The 18,867-nt window shown below is 54.8% G+C and overlaps 2 protein-coding genes across 2 annotated transcripts; both read right to left on the minus strand.

Moving 5' to 3' along the window:
* Positions 1-80: 80 nt before the first annotated feature.
* On the minus strand, positions 81-14,519 carry LOC6601087. Its single transcript, XM_026991572.1, has 9 exons — positions 14,430-14,519; positions 13,767-13,940; positions 12,335-13,704; positions 10,938-11,980; positions 10,131-10,864; positions 9,398-9,993; positions 1,879-3,818; positions 1,264-1,801; positions 81-1,177 (listed from the first exon to the last, which is right to left on the minus strand). The coding sequence occupies exons 2-9, from the start codon at positions 13,896-13,898 to the stop codon at positions 172-174; spliced, it is 7,359 nt and encodes a 2,452-aa protein (XP_026847373.1). The 5' UTR covers positions 13,899-13,940; positions 14,430-14,519; the 3' UTR covers positions 81-171.
* Positions 14,520-16,596: 2,077 nt separating this feature from the next.
* LOC6601085 (mitochondrial import inner membrane translocase subunit TIM50-B) lies at positions 16,597-17,936 on the minus strand. Its single transcript, XM_026991549.1, has one exon. It carries the CDS (start codon positions 17,875-17,877, stop codon positions 16,645-16,647), a length of 1,233 nt encoding a protein of 410 aa, XP_026847350.1. The 5' UTR covers positions 17,878-17,936; the 3' UTR covers positions 16,597-16,644.
* Between the last annotated feature and the right edge of the window lie 931 nt (positions 17,937-18,867).

The raw sequence follows: 18,867 nt of genomic DNA on the forward strand, positions 1-18,867 counted from the left end.
GTTCGTGCAGAGGGATACTTGTATCGTACGTCGTTTGGGGGCCACGAGGTACGGCCTTGGTGCTTCTTAGTTTCGAAATTTTGGTTATAAATAGAGTTAGCGGGGAGTTCGTGGCTAGTAGGTTATGAGTGCTGCTGGGGCGTCTGAGCTGAGCGGAGCTCCTCAGGCGCCTTAGTACCTGCTGCTGCGCGGCTGGGCGGGCGCCTGCCTGTATATGTAGTCGCCCCCCACGCCCACGGCCACCTCCAGTGGTATGTCGTCCCGCGATCCCGGGCTCTGGCGGAGGGAGCGCTGCGACTTCAGCACCGTCGTCGGGTGCTCGTAGATCCGCGTCTCGTTGCTCATGAAGTTCAGCTCGCTGTTGCCGCCGGAGTTGATGGTCTCCCTGTTCCGGAGCAGGACGGGCAGCTCGTAGTCACTGCTGTCTCCGCGGCGGAAGTTCATGATCGGCGACTTGCGGAGCATCTCGTACGTGAGCTCATGGTCGCAGAGCCGCGTTCCGTAGCTCTGGGGGCTGCCTGTTTTTCGCTGCGGCTGGTGCAGGGCATTCGACGAGGAGCCCGAGGACTGGGGCGATCGCGAGGCAGCGTACTCGATGCCGGAGGCGTTCACGGGGGAATTCGACTGCCGCAGGCGGGACGTCGAGGCGGAGACGACCGGCACAAGGGCGGCCTCGGCCGCAGGCTGCAGGTAACGCAGCCCGCTGACGCTGACGCTGCCACTGCTCCCGTTGTTGTTGTTGAGCACTGCCTCGCGATAGTCCTCGTCGAAGGAGCGCGTCTCCCGCTCTATGCGCAGGTTCTGGTTGCTTCCGCTGTCGCCCCCACTGCCGCTCGTGTGAGTGGATCGCGGGGGCTTGGCCTTAGCGCCGCCGCTGCGGTTGAAGTTGTTGTAATCAAAGTCGAAGGACCGCGCCTTGTCCGTCTCGTTCTGCCGCGGCCTCGTCGCACTGCCGGACGACCCTGCCGAGGGGGCCAGTATTTTGTTGCTGGCCGGGGACGTGCGAATGGTGGGCGGAAAGACGCCACTGACCCCCAGACTGACCCGGGATTGCTGATAGGAGGACCCTGGCGGCTGTTGTGGCGGCTGCTGCTGCGGCTGCTGGGCGGACCCGGCACCCACGTTGACGATTGACTTGTGCGCTCGATTCGGGGAGCGCTCGCTCAGTTGCAGGGACCTGCAAGGATAGGTTTGGGCGTTGGACGGCCTCGTTGTACTCTCCGAAGCACTACAGGATTCGCTACAGGATTCGCTACCACTCACCTCGACCGTCTGATGCGGTGCTCGTGCTCCGCCTGCTTGGCGGCACTGTGGGCGGCGGCCATGGCCCGGCGATGGCTGGTGGATCCGGACCCCGGTCCGGGGGCCACTGTCGAACTGGTGCCGGCGGCCATGAGGCGGTCATGCGGCTCTCCGCCACTGTAGCTGGAGCTGGAAGAGCTGCGGGAGATGTTGGGCGGCGTCTTGTCCTCGTGGCGTTGCCGTGCCTCCAACGTGTTGCTCCTGGATCCGGAGCAACCGGAGTTCTGGCGTGAGCCCAACAGCGACAGCTGGGAGCCCTTCTTGCGTCGCTCCTCGGGCGTCAGGGATCGCGACTCTGGGGTCAGCGATCGCTGTTTGCGCAGGCTGCTCGACGAGCTGTGCGACTCGTTCCGGTCCGGCGTGAGTGAGCGCTGGCGCTGCATCTTGAACGGCGAGATACTGACGCTGCTCGAGCAGGGTTTCGGGAACTTTTGGCTGCCGGCCGACAGGAACTCGCTCAGGCCCCCGTCCTCGTTGTCCAGCTCGTCGTTGGAAAGATCTGGCGAGACGTCAAGACGGAGATTGAACCCCAGATTGCCAGATGCTAAGGGGGAAATAGATTTGGGAGGTACTCACCCGATCGCGCACCGCTGTCGCAGGAGTTCAGGCGCTGGCTCTTTGTTGTGTCGAAGCTGCGAAAGCGGGAGACTCCCATGCCCATGCCCATGCCCAGGGAGGAGGGCGGCGCTGCCGGAGGTCCTGCGCTGCCCATGCGGTTGAACTGGGACTTGCGCGAGCGCCCCAGGGCATGGCTCTTGGATCGCTCCGAGGTCCGCTCGTGACGCGAGCGCGGTGAGTACTTGGCCTGCGTGCCGCCCCCACCTGTGGCCATGCTGTAGGCCGGCGGCGCCTCCTTCACCGACGTGTTCAGATAGGCGGTGGTCGTCTGGGGACTCAGGAACTTGGGCGAGCTGTCGCGACTGCGAAGGGAGCCACTGCTGCCGCCACCGCTCTCCCGCTTCGTCAGGTAGTTGGGCGAGTTGCCGGTCAGCGTGCTGAAGTTCGGGGAGCGCTCGCGCTGTCCTGCCAGTGGCGGCATGCCCAGGTGCAGCGGACGCTCCGACAGGTTGCCGTCGAAGCTGCGGGAGAACGTCTCCACGTAGCTGTTGGTGGGCGTGGGTCGTCGCGTGTCGTACTCGAAGCTGCGGGAGAAGACCATGCCCTTGACGGACCCGTTGGCCAGGTGCTGCGGACTGAGCTGCGCTTCGCCGGACTGCAGGGGCACCGGCAGTGGGATGGGCGCCTGCTGGCGACTCGACTTGCGGCGGTCCACCTGGCGCGTGCTTCGGCTGTTGTCCTGGAAAGCGGGAGGCGGCGACAGGATGGGCGTGATGGGCGAGTCCAAGTCGTTGGGGCTCTTCACAGGCAGGAAGCCCGGCCGCTCATTGAGGATGCTCGCCAGCTGGGGATCGATGATTCGGTAGCCCGGACGCAGGGCGGGATCCCGTGAGGAGAACCCGCCAAGCCGCGCCTCGTTCCGCTGTATCAGCTCCTCCACTTTGGACCCCACGAACTTGGGCTCCGCGATGCCCATGTTCGATTGCTGCTGCTGGTGCTGCTGGTGCTGCTGGTGCTGGTATATAAACGAATAGCGAGCCAGATCTGAGCGACGTCCGTGCGCGTCCATGGGAATCGCGCGTGCGGTCGCTCGACTCCTGCCGTTGTCCTGCAGGACAGAGGCCGGGCCGCCGTTCTGCTGACGTCGATAGCCGCCACCACAGTCCTCCTTGAAGCCGCCACGCTTCGTGTTCACTTGCACCCAGCCGGACTTGTTTAGGTAGATTTCCTCCTTGTTGGCGGCGGGCGAGAGGGACTTGCGCCCGGAGCCGGAGCCGGGGCCGGGGCCGCCCCCCGCCTCATAGTGCTCCCCGAACAGATAGGTGGGCACTCCGCTGCTGGCGCCAGTCGTCACATTGGCGGCACTTCCCCCGCCCACGCGATAGTGCATTCTGCGGGCCTCCAGCTTCTCGTTGAAGCTGCGGTTGGACGCCTCGAGACTTTCGCGCCGCTTTGCGACGTACTGCTGGAAGGCGGAGAGGTGCTGCGACTGGGGCTGTGGCTGTTGCTGCTTTTGCTTTTGCTTTTGAGCGGCTGCGTGGTTTTTTGGCGCGCTTATCTCTGACTTTTGTGTCTCTGGTGGGTCGGCGCGCTGTCTTGGCTTAGCGTGTGGCTGTTGCTGGCACGATGCTGGCGATGTGTCGACTGCATTGGCGTTGTCGATGTCTTCATGACGCTGCCGATGCTGCAAGTTCTTCGAGGGACTGGCACGGGAGCGGGGCCGACGGCGCTTCGGCAGGGCGGGCAGTGGTAGGGTGCTGACGTCTAGTTTCTCGAGGGTCGACGAGGAGAGTTCATCGTTCTGGGACTCGCGCGTCACGGAATCGCGGGTCAGGTGACTATCGTCCGATTGTGCCTCACTGGAGTCGAGGCAGGCGTAGTCCTGGCGCGTCAGTAGTCGCGACTGTGCCGGAATCTCTGCGGCTGTCACAAGTACAGGTATATCGAGGGTCCGATCGCTGCAAGAAATTCAAAACCCAGCTGTAGTCCTGCCATGTTTTAAATATTTGGGTTTCGCATCAAAAGCTAATGTGGAAGCCTAATATTTGAAGCCTGTCAGTCCTAATGGCCGGGATGGCCGCGATGGCCGGGGCACCGGTTCAATGTCCGGGAACATGATTCAGCACTCGCTTCCACTCGTTGACACACACATGCATGCACACATGTGCATGCACCCGTAAACGCTTGCAGCGGCAGCGGCAGCGACAGCACTTATGCAGTTTCACCCGCTGTAAGTGCTTTGCCTTGTTGCTGCTGCCCCCACCCCCCCAGCAACAATGAAGCTTTCGAGGGCTGAGAGTGGGCACACCAAATGTAGCCGCATATGTGACCGCCCCTGCGGCTCTGCAACATTCAGATGTGCTGCGAAAATTATTGCAAGTACCAGCAGCTAAAGATTTTACTACACGTCTCCAACCTTGACCCTGGACCCACAAAAGTTGCTGCCAAAGAAAATATTCCGTTCCATTTGTTGTGTGGGCAATGCAATGCGTAAGCGACGTGTGGGCGGAGGAAATGTGGCTAAACCAGTTCAAGCAACAGCGCGTGGTGCTGGAGAACAAGAAAGCTACATACACATGTTTCTATACATTTTTGCTTCGATTACAGAGTGCAAGTGGGTGGTGTTTAGCGCTGACGATAAGCCCGGCACTGCTTGACTTCGAATTGGGCTAACGGGTCTGACCAATATGTGTATCTAGGGGGAGGGAAGTGTCAATGACAGTTCAGTACCCGCAGGGGCACAAAAGGGGGACAGGCAGCGTGTGTCTGGATGCGAACTCTTTTTCCGAGCAGTCTCAAAGTGACATTTCCGGGAGCGTCTTCACCTCTTGCGCTCTTGGGCCCTTGTCTTGTCAATAAATGTACATATTCCTCGAGCTCCGCTCCGCTACCCCCCACCCCCCGCCTTTCATGGGTGAGAACGTACATGTGTATCTTTGATGTTGTGTTTGAATTTCCAAGTGGCTCAGACGTCTAACCGGCGAGAATAAAATAAGAAGAAAAGAAAAAGATGCGACATCTTAAAAGGCACCCCAACCACCACCACCATCACCAGAGCCAGTACATCTTCAGCCCAGCATTGCCGTTTATGGCATCTAATGCCGAATCTAATCATCAAAACTTGTCACTCCAAAAACGGGCAACAAAAAATATGGCATGGCTATTCGGTTCGTTGCCTCTTTCTGCCGCACGTGTAGGCGTTATAACTTTTAGCCCAATTTGTGGTTTCTCTGGTTTCTCTGTGCTTTTTAAAGGGCTACCATCACATCTGTATCAGCTATAAAGAAACCTAGACTTTAAAAGGTAATAGGCCACAGTATTCGCCTGACGCATTCCATCTGTCGTGGGTGGGTGGGTACTGTACGTACCAAAACCTCGGCTTTTGCGGCATCCTTACACACAGAATTAATTGTTATTGCTTTTGTTTTTGTTTTTGTTTATGTGTAAGTGAAAGGATATTGCCGGCTCTGGCAGTAAACAGGAAGTGAGTGCACGAGAGTGAATGTATGTCCGCAAATCAGGCGTACGAGTGTGTGTGCGTGTGTGTGTGTGTGTCAAGTGGGACGCTAATTACATCTTCACTCATAAACGCGTTTCAAGACGAGTTTTGTGCTTGTATTTGTATTTGTATTTGCGGCAGCTTTGGCGTCTCTCTGTGTGCACTCGCCATTAAGTATGCATAGAGGCACCTGTGCCTGTGCCTGTGCCTGTGCGTGTGCCTGTGCGTGTGCGTGTGTGTGTATCTTTAATTTGCAATTACTTTAATCACCATACTTTCATCATTTGGTAATTAAAACTCGATCAGCCAGATAAACGCCAGATAAAATGCAGATTTTCTGCAACTTGTGTGTGCCTCTGTGTGCTGTGTATGTTCATCGGCATCGGCATCGGCATTCAATCCAATTTGTTGTAAAGTTTAAGTTTTATGCGAATCCATTCTAGGTGATTGGCGGAAGGCCTGTGTCTTAACGTTTTTCCCATCAAAGTGAGTGTGTTTCGTGTGTCCATCAGTTAATTTTGAAAGTATCTCCACTCCTTGCTGCCGCACAGCTGTTCGAGTGTCCAGTGAAAGCTTGCGCATTCCTTTTAGCGTGATTAAAAGCGTACGAAAAGTGCCGTTAAACTATTGCCAGTGGAGAAAACAAAAGAAAGCGCCAGGAACCCATTAAGTGGGGGGGCTGCTAATCAAAACGGTTGATCCAGAACCCCCCCACCACCCCATTCGATGTAGAAGTGTACAAAAAGGGTCTATTGATTGGAATATCAAATCGTTTAGTAGTACCGAGGTTTTCTCTCACTATTTGTTGAGCGGCATGGCATGGCATGGCATGGCATGGCCTGTTGCCGGTTTGGATATCGTAAATAAAGCCACAAATAAACTCCTCCAAACACTGCGCTTGCACCCGTCTGAGGCATGCAGAGCTTCAGAGCTGAAACTGGTTTCAGCAATCTTTCAAAGCCGCACTTGTTGTCTTTAGCAGGGACGAGGGACGTGGACGAGGGACGTGGACGTGGACGTGGTATTAGTAAATCGATTGCATTTACTTGCATACACCAGTTAGTCGACTTGCACTTTCGACGGCGACTAGTCATTTTACTAGCTCAGAAGCTGCTTCTTCTATGCCGTCTTGTGTGCGATGTGGTAACTCCGCTCGCTCGCTGTAAGCTGGCCAATGCAACAGCAACAGCAACAGCAACGGCAACGGCATTGACTGCAAGCCAATGACCAAATGAAGTTACAACCGTAGGAAACAAGTTTCACATTTTCTATACCATATTTGTAAGTGGCCAGGGCAGGCCGGGCCGAGCCGAGCCGAGCCGGGCCTGGCCAGAAGCTCATTATGATCATCGAACCATCGAATGGTACTCGAACTCGTATGCAATTTGTAACAGTTCAATTGCAAAATGCCAACAAACATATTTTATAGTATATGGATTTTCTGCGGCGATGGCTTGAAGGTTTTGAAGGTCGTCCGCGACTTCACAAAATACCCAACCGAAATTTTTCAATAGGAGCAGAGCTCTTGGCTCTTGGCTCTTGCATCTTGACGGTTTCCGAATTGTCGTTGGCCCTGGTTTGATTTTCTCACTTGACGGAACTCTGCTTTTTGGGCTTTTGCAAGTTGAACTTGTTTTCAATTAGCCTTAAATACACATGTACTCGAATTTAATTGGAAATTGGGCAGCCTCTGTGCGCCCATCGAAAAAAAAGGCCTGAAATGGTATTGAAGGCCGCGAGCGGAATTCATAATAAACTCCAAACAAATCCAATAATCTATATTTACATATTTCAAAGTGAATTATATTTAATTTCACTCAATATTTAATTGTATTTCGTCCAGTGTATGCTTGGAGCCCAAAATAGAAGGGGGGTGCGGGGTGGGGTGGGGGGAAGGGGCGGGCACGTGAAAAATTCCTTATGTATTTAGCAAATGTTTTGTAACTGATGCGACAAGAACAAGTGAAACACGGACGACATGGAAATGATTATACTCGAATTTTGCGTGTTCCCGGGGTCCAAGGGGTCCACGGGGTCCAAGGGGTCCACGGGGTTCGCGGGGCACGGCACAAGCCGCAAACAATTCCGTTTAAGTGCGGCGGCTCTATGCGTGTTTGTATGCGTGTATCCTGCACATGTGTGGGGGGGGAGGGAGGGGGCGGTGGGGCGTACACATAAGTATATGTGTAGGTAAATGATTGAATACCCAGAATACACAGAAAAACGAAACAAAAGACAAAATTGATTTATGTATGGCTGGGAGCTCTCTTGTATTGTGCGCTTTGTTTGTGTTTGTGTTGGTGTTTGTGCCTGTGTTGGTGCTTGTGTACGGGTACGGGTATGCGAAGCTTTTTCCGCAAAAATATTGATTGGCCAAAATTTTATTGAAGACAGAAAAGGGGGACCCCCCGTCCGCAGTCGGTCTGCCACAAACAAGCATCAAATTAATGCAATCAAATAAATGTAATGGAATGGAATGGAATGAAATGTATGCCCATGTGTCGCGGCACACACGTGGGCCTACGATCGCGACCTTTGAGCCCCACAACCGCCAGATCTAGTGTCAAGAGAACTGACCTCGGACAAACCTCCAAGTGCGGAAGGTTCACGCAATTCCAAGAAGTATCCTGAAGCATCCTGCTCAAATAAAAAGCTTGCCTACTTTTCTGAGCGTCTACTCCAACTTAATATATATCTGGACTAGACCGATTCGACACACTGAATCCACATTTTCCACTTTCGATTCCACTCTTAGACCATGTTTTAGTTTTCCCCCTAGCCTTGACCTCACTGATCGTTGAGCAATTCGAATGAGGACAGGGGTCTTTCCCGTGACTGGTTCTGTACGCGAGTATCGATCGGTAGTTGATCGATTCACATCTCTGTAATTTGCCTTATCTCTAGTTTACCTTTGGCTGTAAACATTACAGTGCTCCACAGTATTCTCATATTTTAAGGCCACATCTTAAGACTGTCCCCAGTCCCCGCGGCAAATTATTCACGAAATGGGATCACGACCAGCCATCTTACCGTGGCAAAAAAAAAACACCAAAAAAAAACAAAGGCAATCACATAAACGAGTATGAGCGTTGCGGGCGGCGGCAAGGGCCGCGGCGCGACACTTTTACCCCCCAGAGGGCGCACACTGCACGGGGAAGAGTGTGTGAGAGAGAGAGGGCCACTGATATTTCATTTGTTCCTTCTGATTGCCACAAAGGGGCCACACTTGTTACAGAGTGAAATCACAGGAGTCTGGATTGAAGTCTTGTAGTCTCTGAGATCTAGGCGCTCGTCGGGACGGACGGACAGATCTGATCCAATACACCTCCAAACTCCTTTTGAGCATCGGGTATAGAAGGAGCCTTGGCAACCTTCTTGCAGCTCACTGGACCTTTGGCCCGTGGCTCGGAAAAACTTTATCCGGATGGCCATACGCCGCTGCTAAATCAGGATTTTTGCGTGCGAACAAGCGACAGTATGCGGCCTTGCAGTATCACCTGCTCCCCAGCTTTGAAAACAAAGTTTCGATGGGGGACAGCGGATAGCGGACAGCGGGTGGGATAGGGGGGACAGGGGTACAGGGGCACAAGGTGCGTGTAATGCAGGATGCGGCGCAATGAGGGACTCTCAACAGCTGCTGCGCATATAATTTCACTCTCGTCGAAGGTAAATAAAAGCACAGTCTAATTAGAGCACTTGGCAAAGTTATTGATCAATTGCGATTGGCATTGCCCTCACTTTTACTTTTGTACTGCACTGCACTGGTGGTCAAATGTTGCTTCAGAGCTTCGGAAAAGGGGGATTTGGCGGGGGGCGGGGGGGCGTGGAACACGGCACTCGAATGGGAAACACTAGCGGAACAACAAGTGTTGTTTGTGGCTGCCGATTTATGCGTGGCATAGTCTCTGCCCAACACCTACGTGGGGATAAAGTTCAAGTTCTTGGTTAATCCAAGTGCGGGCTATACATTTTCGGTTGCGGGCAACAGAAGCAGAAACAGAAAGAGAAACAGAGGCGGAGCGGAGCGGAGTCGCGTACCTGTGCGTTAGCGTTGCGCTGTCCGTGTTGCCCGTCTTGCAACTGAACTCGACATCGACATCGGCGTCGGCATCGGCATCGGCATCCACATCCACATCCACATCCACATCGGTGGTGTTGGCGCTGGTGCTGGCTGGGGCCTCGCTGGGGCTGATGTTTCCAGCGTTGGTGATTGTTGAAGTGCCGTCGCCAATTGTTGTTGCTGGCAAACTGGTCTGCTTCCCCTGCAAACATGTTGCGGCAGCATGTTGGTCGTTGGCGCTCGTCGGTGTGTTTTCGTCGTGTCTTGTTTTGCTTGTCGTTTCCTCGCCCCTCCCTCCCCCCCTTAGTGCAGCGTCTGCCAGCTCGGACTCGCATAGGCATGTGTCCAGGCCCACTTGGCTGGCAACATGGCAGGGTGTGCCCACCCCGTCGCTGCTGCTGGCAACACCAATGTCGTTCCCTTCCGGTGTGCCCGAGATGTTCGCCGCCTGTCCGGGGCCCCCTGCGACGGGGTCAGTGCGGGACAAGGTATTGACATCCTTGGTCGAGTGTTCCATTTTGCCGTAAATTGTTTCCTTGCTGTTCTCGGCGGCTGCCACCGTACCGGACGCGCCCTACAGGAATATCATTTAATTAAAATCTTGTTCATCCCGATTTTCGCCATTCGTACATTCGACATATGTACGGGTAGACAGTGGCACTACCCTTCATTGGATGTATCCATCACAAAAAAATAATTAAAGATTCTCACCTTAGTTTGGGGCTCAGTGGGTAGGCAACCCGCGCCGGAGTTCTCGCTGCGTGCATCGTAAAACACATCGTTATCGTCCTGGTCCACTGCACCGATACCCGATACCGATGCCGATACCGATGCCGATGCTGATGCCGATACCGATGGTGGACTTCCGTTGGAAGATTCCGCTTGCATGTCCATATCCGTCAGAGCGATTGTGATTTTCAAGGGAGCCACCGATGGCAGCGATGCCACCGGTGCCCCCGCCTGCCTTGTCACTGGGTTCTTGTCGTTTTGGGGTCCCGTGACAACGTTGGGCTTGGCCAACGCTGGCGATTCGTTCGTCTCACTCTCGAGACTCCGGGACTTGGTGTCGTCTTGCAGACCCTCCATGTTCGCCTTCAGCTCCTGCAGGTCGGAGTAGGTGGCCGGGGATGGTGGAGGGGGGGCTGGGATGTCCTTTCGCCGGGTGCTGGGACCAGGCACGTTCTGATGGGACTTTGTGCCGCCCGTCCGATGATGCCTCTTGCCCGGCGTAAACTGTTCTTCGCCCGCGTTCCCCGCCCTCGAGTCCTTGGGCTCGGAGTCCACCGACTTGGACGTAAGCTTCGGGCTCAGGGAGTCCGTGCCCGCCGTTGTCCGGCCGTGTCTCTTGGGTATCGTTCCCGTGCTGGATGCCACGAGTCGGTCCAGCGAAGGATACTCCCGCCGGCCACTGGATGGGGGCTTGCGCTTCGTTGGTGTCGGGTCTCCTGGCGAATGAAATGGATTAGATTATTAGAACCTCGGAATCAGGGCTGGAAAATATATTTGCGTGACACTCACTGGGCGTGGACGTGGGCGGCAGTACGGACTGCGACTGTAGACTGGTCCGGGGCGCCGGCGTGGGCCTGGCTCCTGCGGCCGGACGACCCCTGCTCAAGGGCAGCGTGGTCACGACGGGCTCCTGGCTGGGCTCCTGGGAGGCAGCGCGCTTGGGGCTCGACCTGATAGTGTTGGTAGTGCTGCCGCCGGTCCTGGGTCCTCGTCTGGAGGACTCCAGACTGTTGTTCCTCTGCATTTCCGACTGGTAAATGCTGCGCTTCACGTCGTTCACGTGCTTGAAGAAGTCCTGCGCGTATTTGTTCTGCTTGAGGTCCTGCGGGGCAGAGAACTGCTGCTGCTGCAGGAACGGCGGCGGCGGGGGCTTCTCCTTCAGATCCGCGCTGTCGTCCTGCGAACTGGAGGGCAGCGTCCCTGCCGCAGTCTTGCGTGGTATGCCGCTGCTCCCGCCACGAGCCATGGACCCGTACAAGTCGTCGAAATCGGAGCTGAAGTAATTGGAGGAACAGTCGCAGTTCCTGCACTCGTAGCGACAGTTGTCCGAGTAGCTGCACTTGTCGGAGGGGGCCGCAGCAGCCCCCATGGCCCCCATACCGCCCATTCCCCCCATGGCCGAGCCCATGCCAATGATGCCGTCCAGACTGCAGCGCCGGCAATCGTATCCGAAGCGGCTCTCCGAGCTGCCGAAGTACCGCCTCTGGCCGGAGTTGGAGTACACCGAAAAGAGGCTGGAGTCGCTGACGCGGCCGGCGCCATGCCGCCGGTGGCCCCCGCCGTAGCGCGCGTAGCGCTGCGAGTTGTCGCTGCTGCGGAGCGAGAACTCGCTCAGGATGGAGGCCTTCGAGTCGCTTTTGTACATCTGCGGCGGGTCGTAGGGGTCGATCAGTATCTGGGAGCCGCCGATCGGCCGACTGGCCGCATACATCAGAGGGTGCAGGGGGGCCGTCCCGCCGACTGCGTAGTACAGGTCCCCTGTGGTGGGCGCGGCAAACACGTTCCCCTCCAGCCGCGTCATTGTGTTGTACTTATGGTGGGGCAGGGAGTCGCTCGAGGAGGAGGATTTCGTGTTCAAGCGTTGCAGGGAGGCTCCTCCGGCGACGGACCCTCCATTCTGATAACTGACGATATAGTGCTGCTGCTGCTGCTGTTGCTGCTGCTGCTGCTGCTGCTGTTGCTGTGGGCGGCCGTGGGCCGTCGCCAGAAGAAGACTGCCGCCCACGGCATACTGGCTGGCCAGCGGATTGCCAACGATGGCTGCATGGTAGGGCTTCTGGTGCGCCTGTGGGTGGTAGTATCCGCCGTAGATCGGTTGCTGCTGCTGCTGCTGCTGCTGCTGCTGCTGCTGCTGGTGCTGCTGGTCGCTGGGTGTTGTTGTTGTCGAGGTCGATGTGGTGGCCGACGATTGCTGGAACTGCAGTATCGGATTGTAGTCTCCCGTGATGGCCACAGGTGTCGTTTCGATTTTGTACACGCCCGGATTGTTGGGGTTGTACGACTGGAACTCCAGGATGTGGGCGGCGGGCAGCCCGACCGGGGCTGTGCCCCGTGGATCGCTGGTTTCCTCGTGGTACCCCTGCCCCTGCCCCTGCTGCTGCTGCTGCTGCTGCTTCTTCCGCACCCCTTGCACTGCCTGGGCCAAACAGTACCCACAGCTGTCCTTGCTGCACTGCTCCATGCAGAGCTCACAGTCGGCAAAGACCCCCACGGCACTGCCCTCGCTGGGCCCAATCAGGGCGTGAGGCGCCCCCGGTGCCGCCCCCTTGTGGGGCTGCTGGGGATGGCTGTGATGCGGCTCCTTGTCCGGGGGTTGTGGAGGTGCGACCAATGCTGTCGTTGAAGGGGGTACGGCGCTGGGTGTGTCCTGGAAGAAGATCTCCTCATAGATGTTCTCCTCGCTGCGGGAGTGCATTTTCTCGGATCTGGCAGAGGCCAGATCCGCCTCCTCGCTGTGCAACGTGCTGCCGCGCTGCTTCCCCACCATCTTCTTGGAGCTCTTGAGGCCCTCCTTCAGCAGATAGTAGTTAAAGCTTTTGATACCGATCTCGCCGCGCAGGAAGCGTTTGCCGATGGCCACCTTCGCCGCTGTCTCGGCAGCCGTCTCCGCCGTAGGTACTGTGGCCGCCGAATCCTGCACTGAGCTCCGCACGGAGTACACGTCTGCGTCCAGCTCGCTGGCCTCCGTCTGGGCGGCATCCGGCCCGCCTTCCGGATACTTCTTCCTGCTGGGCTTGCCACCGGCCCCTGCCCCTGCCCCTGGCCCATGCTGGGCATGTCCCGAAAGCAGGTGTCGACTGTTGTCGAGACTGAGGTTCCGCTTCTGCTTGGAGTTGCGCTTCTGCGTCGCCTTCTTGTCGCTTCTCTCCGTGGCCAGGCTTCGCTCCAGGCTGCGTACGCGCCGAGTCATGCTGCTGGCCTTGGTCATCGGCTCCAGCGTCTCGTTGTCGGAGCTGCTGGAGCCGCCACAGTCGTAGCTGGCGCTGACAGCGGCACTCCCTGAGGGCCCGCTGCTGGCGCTGTTGGAGCCCTTGTACTTGCCCTGCTTGCCCGAAACATACTGGTGGAGCTCCTTGGTCAGCTGGTGCTTGCTCAGCAGACCGCTGCCCGATGCTGACTGCCCGGCGACGTCGGACTTTGCCTTCGACTGCTCGGCGGAGTGCTTGCCGGGCACGCTGCCACGCCGCATGGGATTGGCCAGGTGGCTGATGTCCTCGGTGTAGGCGGGGTCATCGTAGATTCGCTCCCGCACTAGAGTGGCCGAGCGGTCCTTTGTCTGCCAACGATATGCCAAATGGTAAGGAACCGTGCCGCAAACACGACTGCCCCAAGACTCACCTTGACTTTGCTTTTCTTGCGGCTGCGATGCGGTATTGTGACATCCGTCAGCTTCAGCAGCTTTGGTCTGGGCGGTCTCTTCGAGCCCTTGCCGCGCTCGTAGGTCAGGTCCAGATAGGTCTCGGTTGTCATACTTGGTCAAGGACTACGCGCGGAACGGTGGAGTGGGAGTAGCTGCAATAAGCGATGACAATATGGCCATAAGTCTTAGCCCTATACACAGCCCACAAGTTTTCAATAATGGCCCTGCCTATTCTATGGAATACCATATTTGCCTACTCTCCGGGAACACTTCCCTAATTCTATGACGGGCATTGTTGTCCCCCATTTCGTTTCGAGCTGATTTTTAGGGTGTGGCAGTGGCAGGATGCGTTCTACGGCAGGCCCTGGAGCGGAGCCATGAGGCCCCGCACCTGATTAAACCTTTTGGGGGGAAAGTGTTTCGCGTTGGGTGGGACTTGTTTCTATATTTAAGAGCACTGAACATATCCCTGGACACAAGATGCAAGATACAAGATACAAGATGCAAAAATCATAATAAGAGCTGGGATCTACTTATTGCCTGAGCCCTGGGCCAACATCCATCAGATATTTTGATATATATTTTTCTTATTTTGCTACTGATACACAATCGTACGTATATATATATCTGAATGTACACACACACTGTCATGCGTTTTGTAGTATCCTCGCTGTGTGCCTTTTTGCGCTCCGTGGTGTCCGTCCGTGGCGCTCCTTCCGCACATCCGCAAGGCCCGCCCCACACGACCCACAAACGCTGCCGTCCGTTACGTCAAAACCGAAAACTGAATTGGTCCGCGCTCCCGATGCCAGGGAGCTTCACTTCGCAAGTGAGAACTGAGAAGTGAGAAGTGAGAATGTTGATGTCGCTTGGCCCTGCCACCCCACTTGCAACGGACTCACGAGGATGCTCAGCATCATGTGCCTCTTGACGTTTGCATGGCTCGGGGGCGAGCGTGTCGCAAAACGTGGCAACGTGCACCCCACGCATGCGTTTGGCCCTGCCTGCTTTTGACGTTTCCACGCACATCCGCTGCTATTTTGTGCCACCTATGGCACAGCAGCGCTGCACTGCCGTGTAGCCTCTAATAGGCCGTACTTGTTGAGGCTCCACGCAAATGCCAATATGCAGATGTCACTCCGCCAGCCAAGGTCCTAGAAGTGTCCGTGATGGCCAGGGAGCCCCGAAAGGCCTTTCGCACCGGTCATCCCGGTTGGCAACAATAGCCGCAAGGCCGGTCTGCACACAGATTTATTTTTGGCAACATTTGGGCATCAAATCCTTACAGTTGTTGCTTGATGTGCCCCTCCCCTCCACGTGGCACTGCGCAGGACTCACCCAATGGTGTAGCTGCCTGCAGGTTTGTTGTTGATTGTGGAAAAAACACACACATGCATACATACGAGTGTGTATATGTGTATGTGTTGATGCATCTGTGTGGCAAGCGTTTCACTTGTTTTGGCACGTGTTCACGCACACAATCACTAGTCACTGGGCGGCAACATGTTGCTGGCTGAATACGCCTGGTGTCTCCTGTATTCTACATATACATTCCCCACCCCCTCCCCATCCACCATCCAACGGCTACAACTGTGTATCCGCGATTGTCACTAAACAAGAGACAAGCTGTCAGCAGCTTTGATGCCAGCAACAGCAATCTACGTGTTGCTCGGAGGCCAACTCCAAGTTCAAGGAACATTTGGAAATTGCTGCCGAAACTTGAACATATCGCAGACACGTACGCATATGTACGGAAATCTGTCACTGTCACAAGCAGATAGGCACAAACACGGACACGGACACAGACACAGACACAATCCGGATACGCCAAAGCAAGGTTTTGTGTAGCCTGCTTTAAGGGGCGTACGATACATCCATCTACAAGCATCGCAGAAAAACATGTACATACAGCCATGCCATCGCCAGGAAGGACTCGCCAATGCGAAGGACTCTCTTACAAATTGTTGGGAAATTATCCGCTTATTTGAGTTTTGTATAACTCTCTGTTCATATGCCCATTATTGTACATTCCTGCTGAAACACATTAGTTTTGTTGTTGTTGATTATGTAACGCTGTAACGCTATCTTCCGTTTTTTCCTTCGGACCATGTTGAAATTATACAGGGTGGTCCGCTTACTCTCTTTCGGGTCTTATTTCACGCTCAGCACTGCTGCGAGCGCTTTGAAGTCATACTTGATGAGAGAGAGAGCGAGGAACGAAATAACACCCGAAGACAGAGCACGTTGCGGGTGCTTTTCATCATGATTGGGACCACCGCATCGCGTGATCTTTCAATTCCGTTTTGCTCCACTTGTTCCCGCGGAGTGCTGGAGTTTGTTTAAAATGCTAGTTGAAACCCACCGCACGTAAAGTTCACTGTACCGCCGCATCATCGACATACAACCATCAACATTAAATAACCACTGTAATATGCATCAAACCAATATTAAAAATAATACAGTCCACTAACCCGTGACCACACATCAAAGCTCTTACTGAAGCTCAGACGGCCATACATAATTTTAATCGCATCTCTATGTCTTTTGAGCTAATGAGCTTCTTCAGCAGCGATCAATCACAACAAAAAAGGTTTCAATGAAGCACTTGAATGTTATATTTCGATTTGCAGTGCTATGAAGCCGAGCCGCCCTCTCAGCTCTCGCCGGTGACGAACGATGAGAAAAAGGGATGCAGCGTAGCGAGAAGCAACCAAGCAGCGAGTAGCGGTTCTCTGTACTGCTTTTTGTGCTCTTGCCTGAAAGGGTGCTACGGAAAAGATCCATCTAAAACGAGCTGAAATGGTTCATTAATTATTATTAACAACAAAGCAACAGGAATTTAAAAATCAATTATCTTTAACTATTGAAAAAACGACGCGTCCAGTTTCGGACCATCGGCTGCGGCTTGCTGGACTTTTTCAACTCTTCGGCCATCATTTTCTCGCTGAGTTTTTGCTGGTTTTCACGGAACTTGGCCACGGGATCCTTGAACTGGCTGTAGTACTGCAGCACCTCGCGAACGTCCTCGATCTCACTGATGCCGAGAACAGTCAGAAACGAGACCAGATCGAACAACGCCGTGTCGTCGTCGTTGCCGGACCATCGGGGTATCGAGAATGTGTTCTTCGGATGCAGCTTCGTTGAGTTCTTGTCCCAGTCCACGACTACCACACGCTTCAGATCGCGGTTAAGATTGTCCAGGTTCTTAACGTGGTGGCCATCCACAAAGTGTGTAGAGTCGCGCACTAGACGGTACATTATGTAGCCGTTTGGATCGAGGGCGTCGAGCAGCGGAAACACAGTAATTCCCTGCTCCGCCGTGTAGATGACGATCTCAAAGTACTTGGCACACTCGCTGAGGAACAGGTCCACGCCGGGACGCTTCTTGAAGCGCCAGCCCGTCTTGTATGTCCAGTCAGGGTGTATGAGGACATCCTTGACCTCGAGCACCAAGGTATAGGGCGGCTGCACGTAGGGCGCCAGCAGTTCGTCTGGCAGTAGCTTCTGACTCGAAGGCTCTTGTATGAACTGCGTAAACCTATTCACCGTCCGCCAGGTTCGACCGATATACTGTTGGATTTCCGGCAATTTGCTAAACTCATCGTCGGCCACGTTTCCCTCCTCGTCGAGCGGTGGCTTGCCGAAGAAATATATGGCCCAAAACGAGAACAGCAAGCCGCCCATGCCGAAGGCACTCAATCCCAGCTTCATTCGCCTCCAGGCCCGCTCGAACTCCGCCTTCTCCTCCTCCTCTTCGCGCTTCTGGCGTCGCTGGCTTTCCTCATCCTGCGGCTGGATCGAGGTTTGCGGAAATAGTTTCGATAGAATTTCCGTATGCGTCTTCTCAAAGGTCGAGTAGCGTCGATGAGCAGAAGAGACCAGCGATGAGGGTCGATCCATCGAGATACCAAAAATGATTCTACAGCTCTGGCTTTGGCTCTGGTCCTGACTCTGGTTCTGGCCCCCTTCCTGTGCAGTCGAACCCGTTGCGTCGACCATGGTGGGCACCGCACCTGAAGTAAGCAGCCGCGACCTGCGGCCAAACCGTGCTCGTCTGCAGTGGAGCCGCGCGATGGCCCTTAAAGTCATTTGCAATTCGCAAAATCCAGACCGACTGCTTCGATATTATTGTATGTACTTGAATTTAAATTATAAATTTAAGATTTTGCTGCTTCAAAAAAAAAAACGGCAGTATTTTGTTTATTTCGTTTTGCTTGTTTTCGAAAAATGAAATTTTGTCTCAGACAGCCGACTGGCGAATGATATTTGGATAGGAGAAATATATACCTACGACTCACAACAAAATCAATGCTGCTCCCTGTTGTTTTTGTTATATACATCTTTATACTACAGGACCACAGGAGGTATTTCGAACCAACCAATAACTCAAAGCTTCCTGTTTTGTTTTACTTTCTCATTAGAAGACTTGGACAAAGTCAGTCTGGATCCCAGCCACCAAGACATCGAAGGAAGCGAGGCGGCGGACGTACTAGCTAAGGAAGGGCTGGCGAATATAAGAACCGAGAACGTGCCGGTCTCCCTAAGAACGCTGCAAGACGATCTAGAGAAGCAGGCCAGATCACAAACCGAAAGTAGGTGGAGGAGTACCACCACCTGCAGAACCTCGAAAATCATGTGCAAAGAACGCAATAAGAAACTCAGCCACTACCTACTGAACCTACCACGGAAGAACTGCAGATTGTTGGTGGGAATATAAACAGGTCACTGTCTGGCTGCGGCACATGCAACAAAGCTAGGCATCAACAACAGAGACAGTTGTAGGAAATGTGATGAACCTGGGGCAATCGAAACCCTGGAACATCTCATCTGCAACTGTCCGGCTCTCTCTCAAGGACAAGGAGGAAATACCTGGGCGCCCCGGTGCTGGCATCGCTGGATGATGCCTCTAAGAGGACGCCACAGGAAATGATGGCCTACGCCAGGACCATACTGGCCTATGCGTAGCCCCGCTGAGGGCCGTCCGGGTTAACCTAACCTAACCTTAGTAGTTGGCCTACGTAGGACATGCTTTCAAAAACGGGTTTAAATATGCCACAAATGGCGGGTCTCGCTTTTGCG

This window comes from Drosophila persimilis, unplaced genomic scaffold, assembly GCF_003286085.1.
Source record: "Drosophila persimilis strain 14011-0111.01,24,50 unplaced genomic scaffold, DperRS2 tig00000676-arrow-arrow-pilon, whole genome shotgun sequence".
NCBI lineage: Eukaryota > Metazoa > Arthropoda > Insecta > Diptera > Drosophilidae > Drosophila > Drosophila persimilis.

Excerpts from the sequence above, each read along its gene's own strand:
- LOC6601087 (XM_026991572.1), bottom strand. The coding sequence starts at position 13,898 with ATGACAACCGAGACCTATCTGGACCTGACCTACGAGCGCGGCAAGGGC. Across the intron at positions 11,981-12,334 it reads ATACTGCAGTTCCAGCAATC|CGACTCCCTGCCCCACCATA; the intron begins GTCGGCCACCAC and ends CTCCTCCTCGAG. Across the intron at positions 9,994-10,130 it reads CCACTGAGCCCCAAACTAAG|GGCGCGTCCGGTACGGTGGC; the intron begins GTGAGAATCTTT and ends ATATTCCTGTAG.
- LOC6601085 (XM_026991549.1), bottom strand. The coding sequence starts at position 17,877 with ATGACTTTAAGGGCCATCGCGCGGCTCCACTGCAGACGAGCACGGTTT.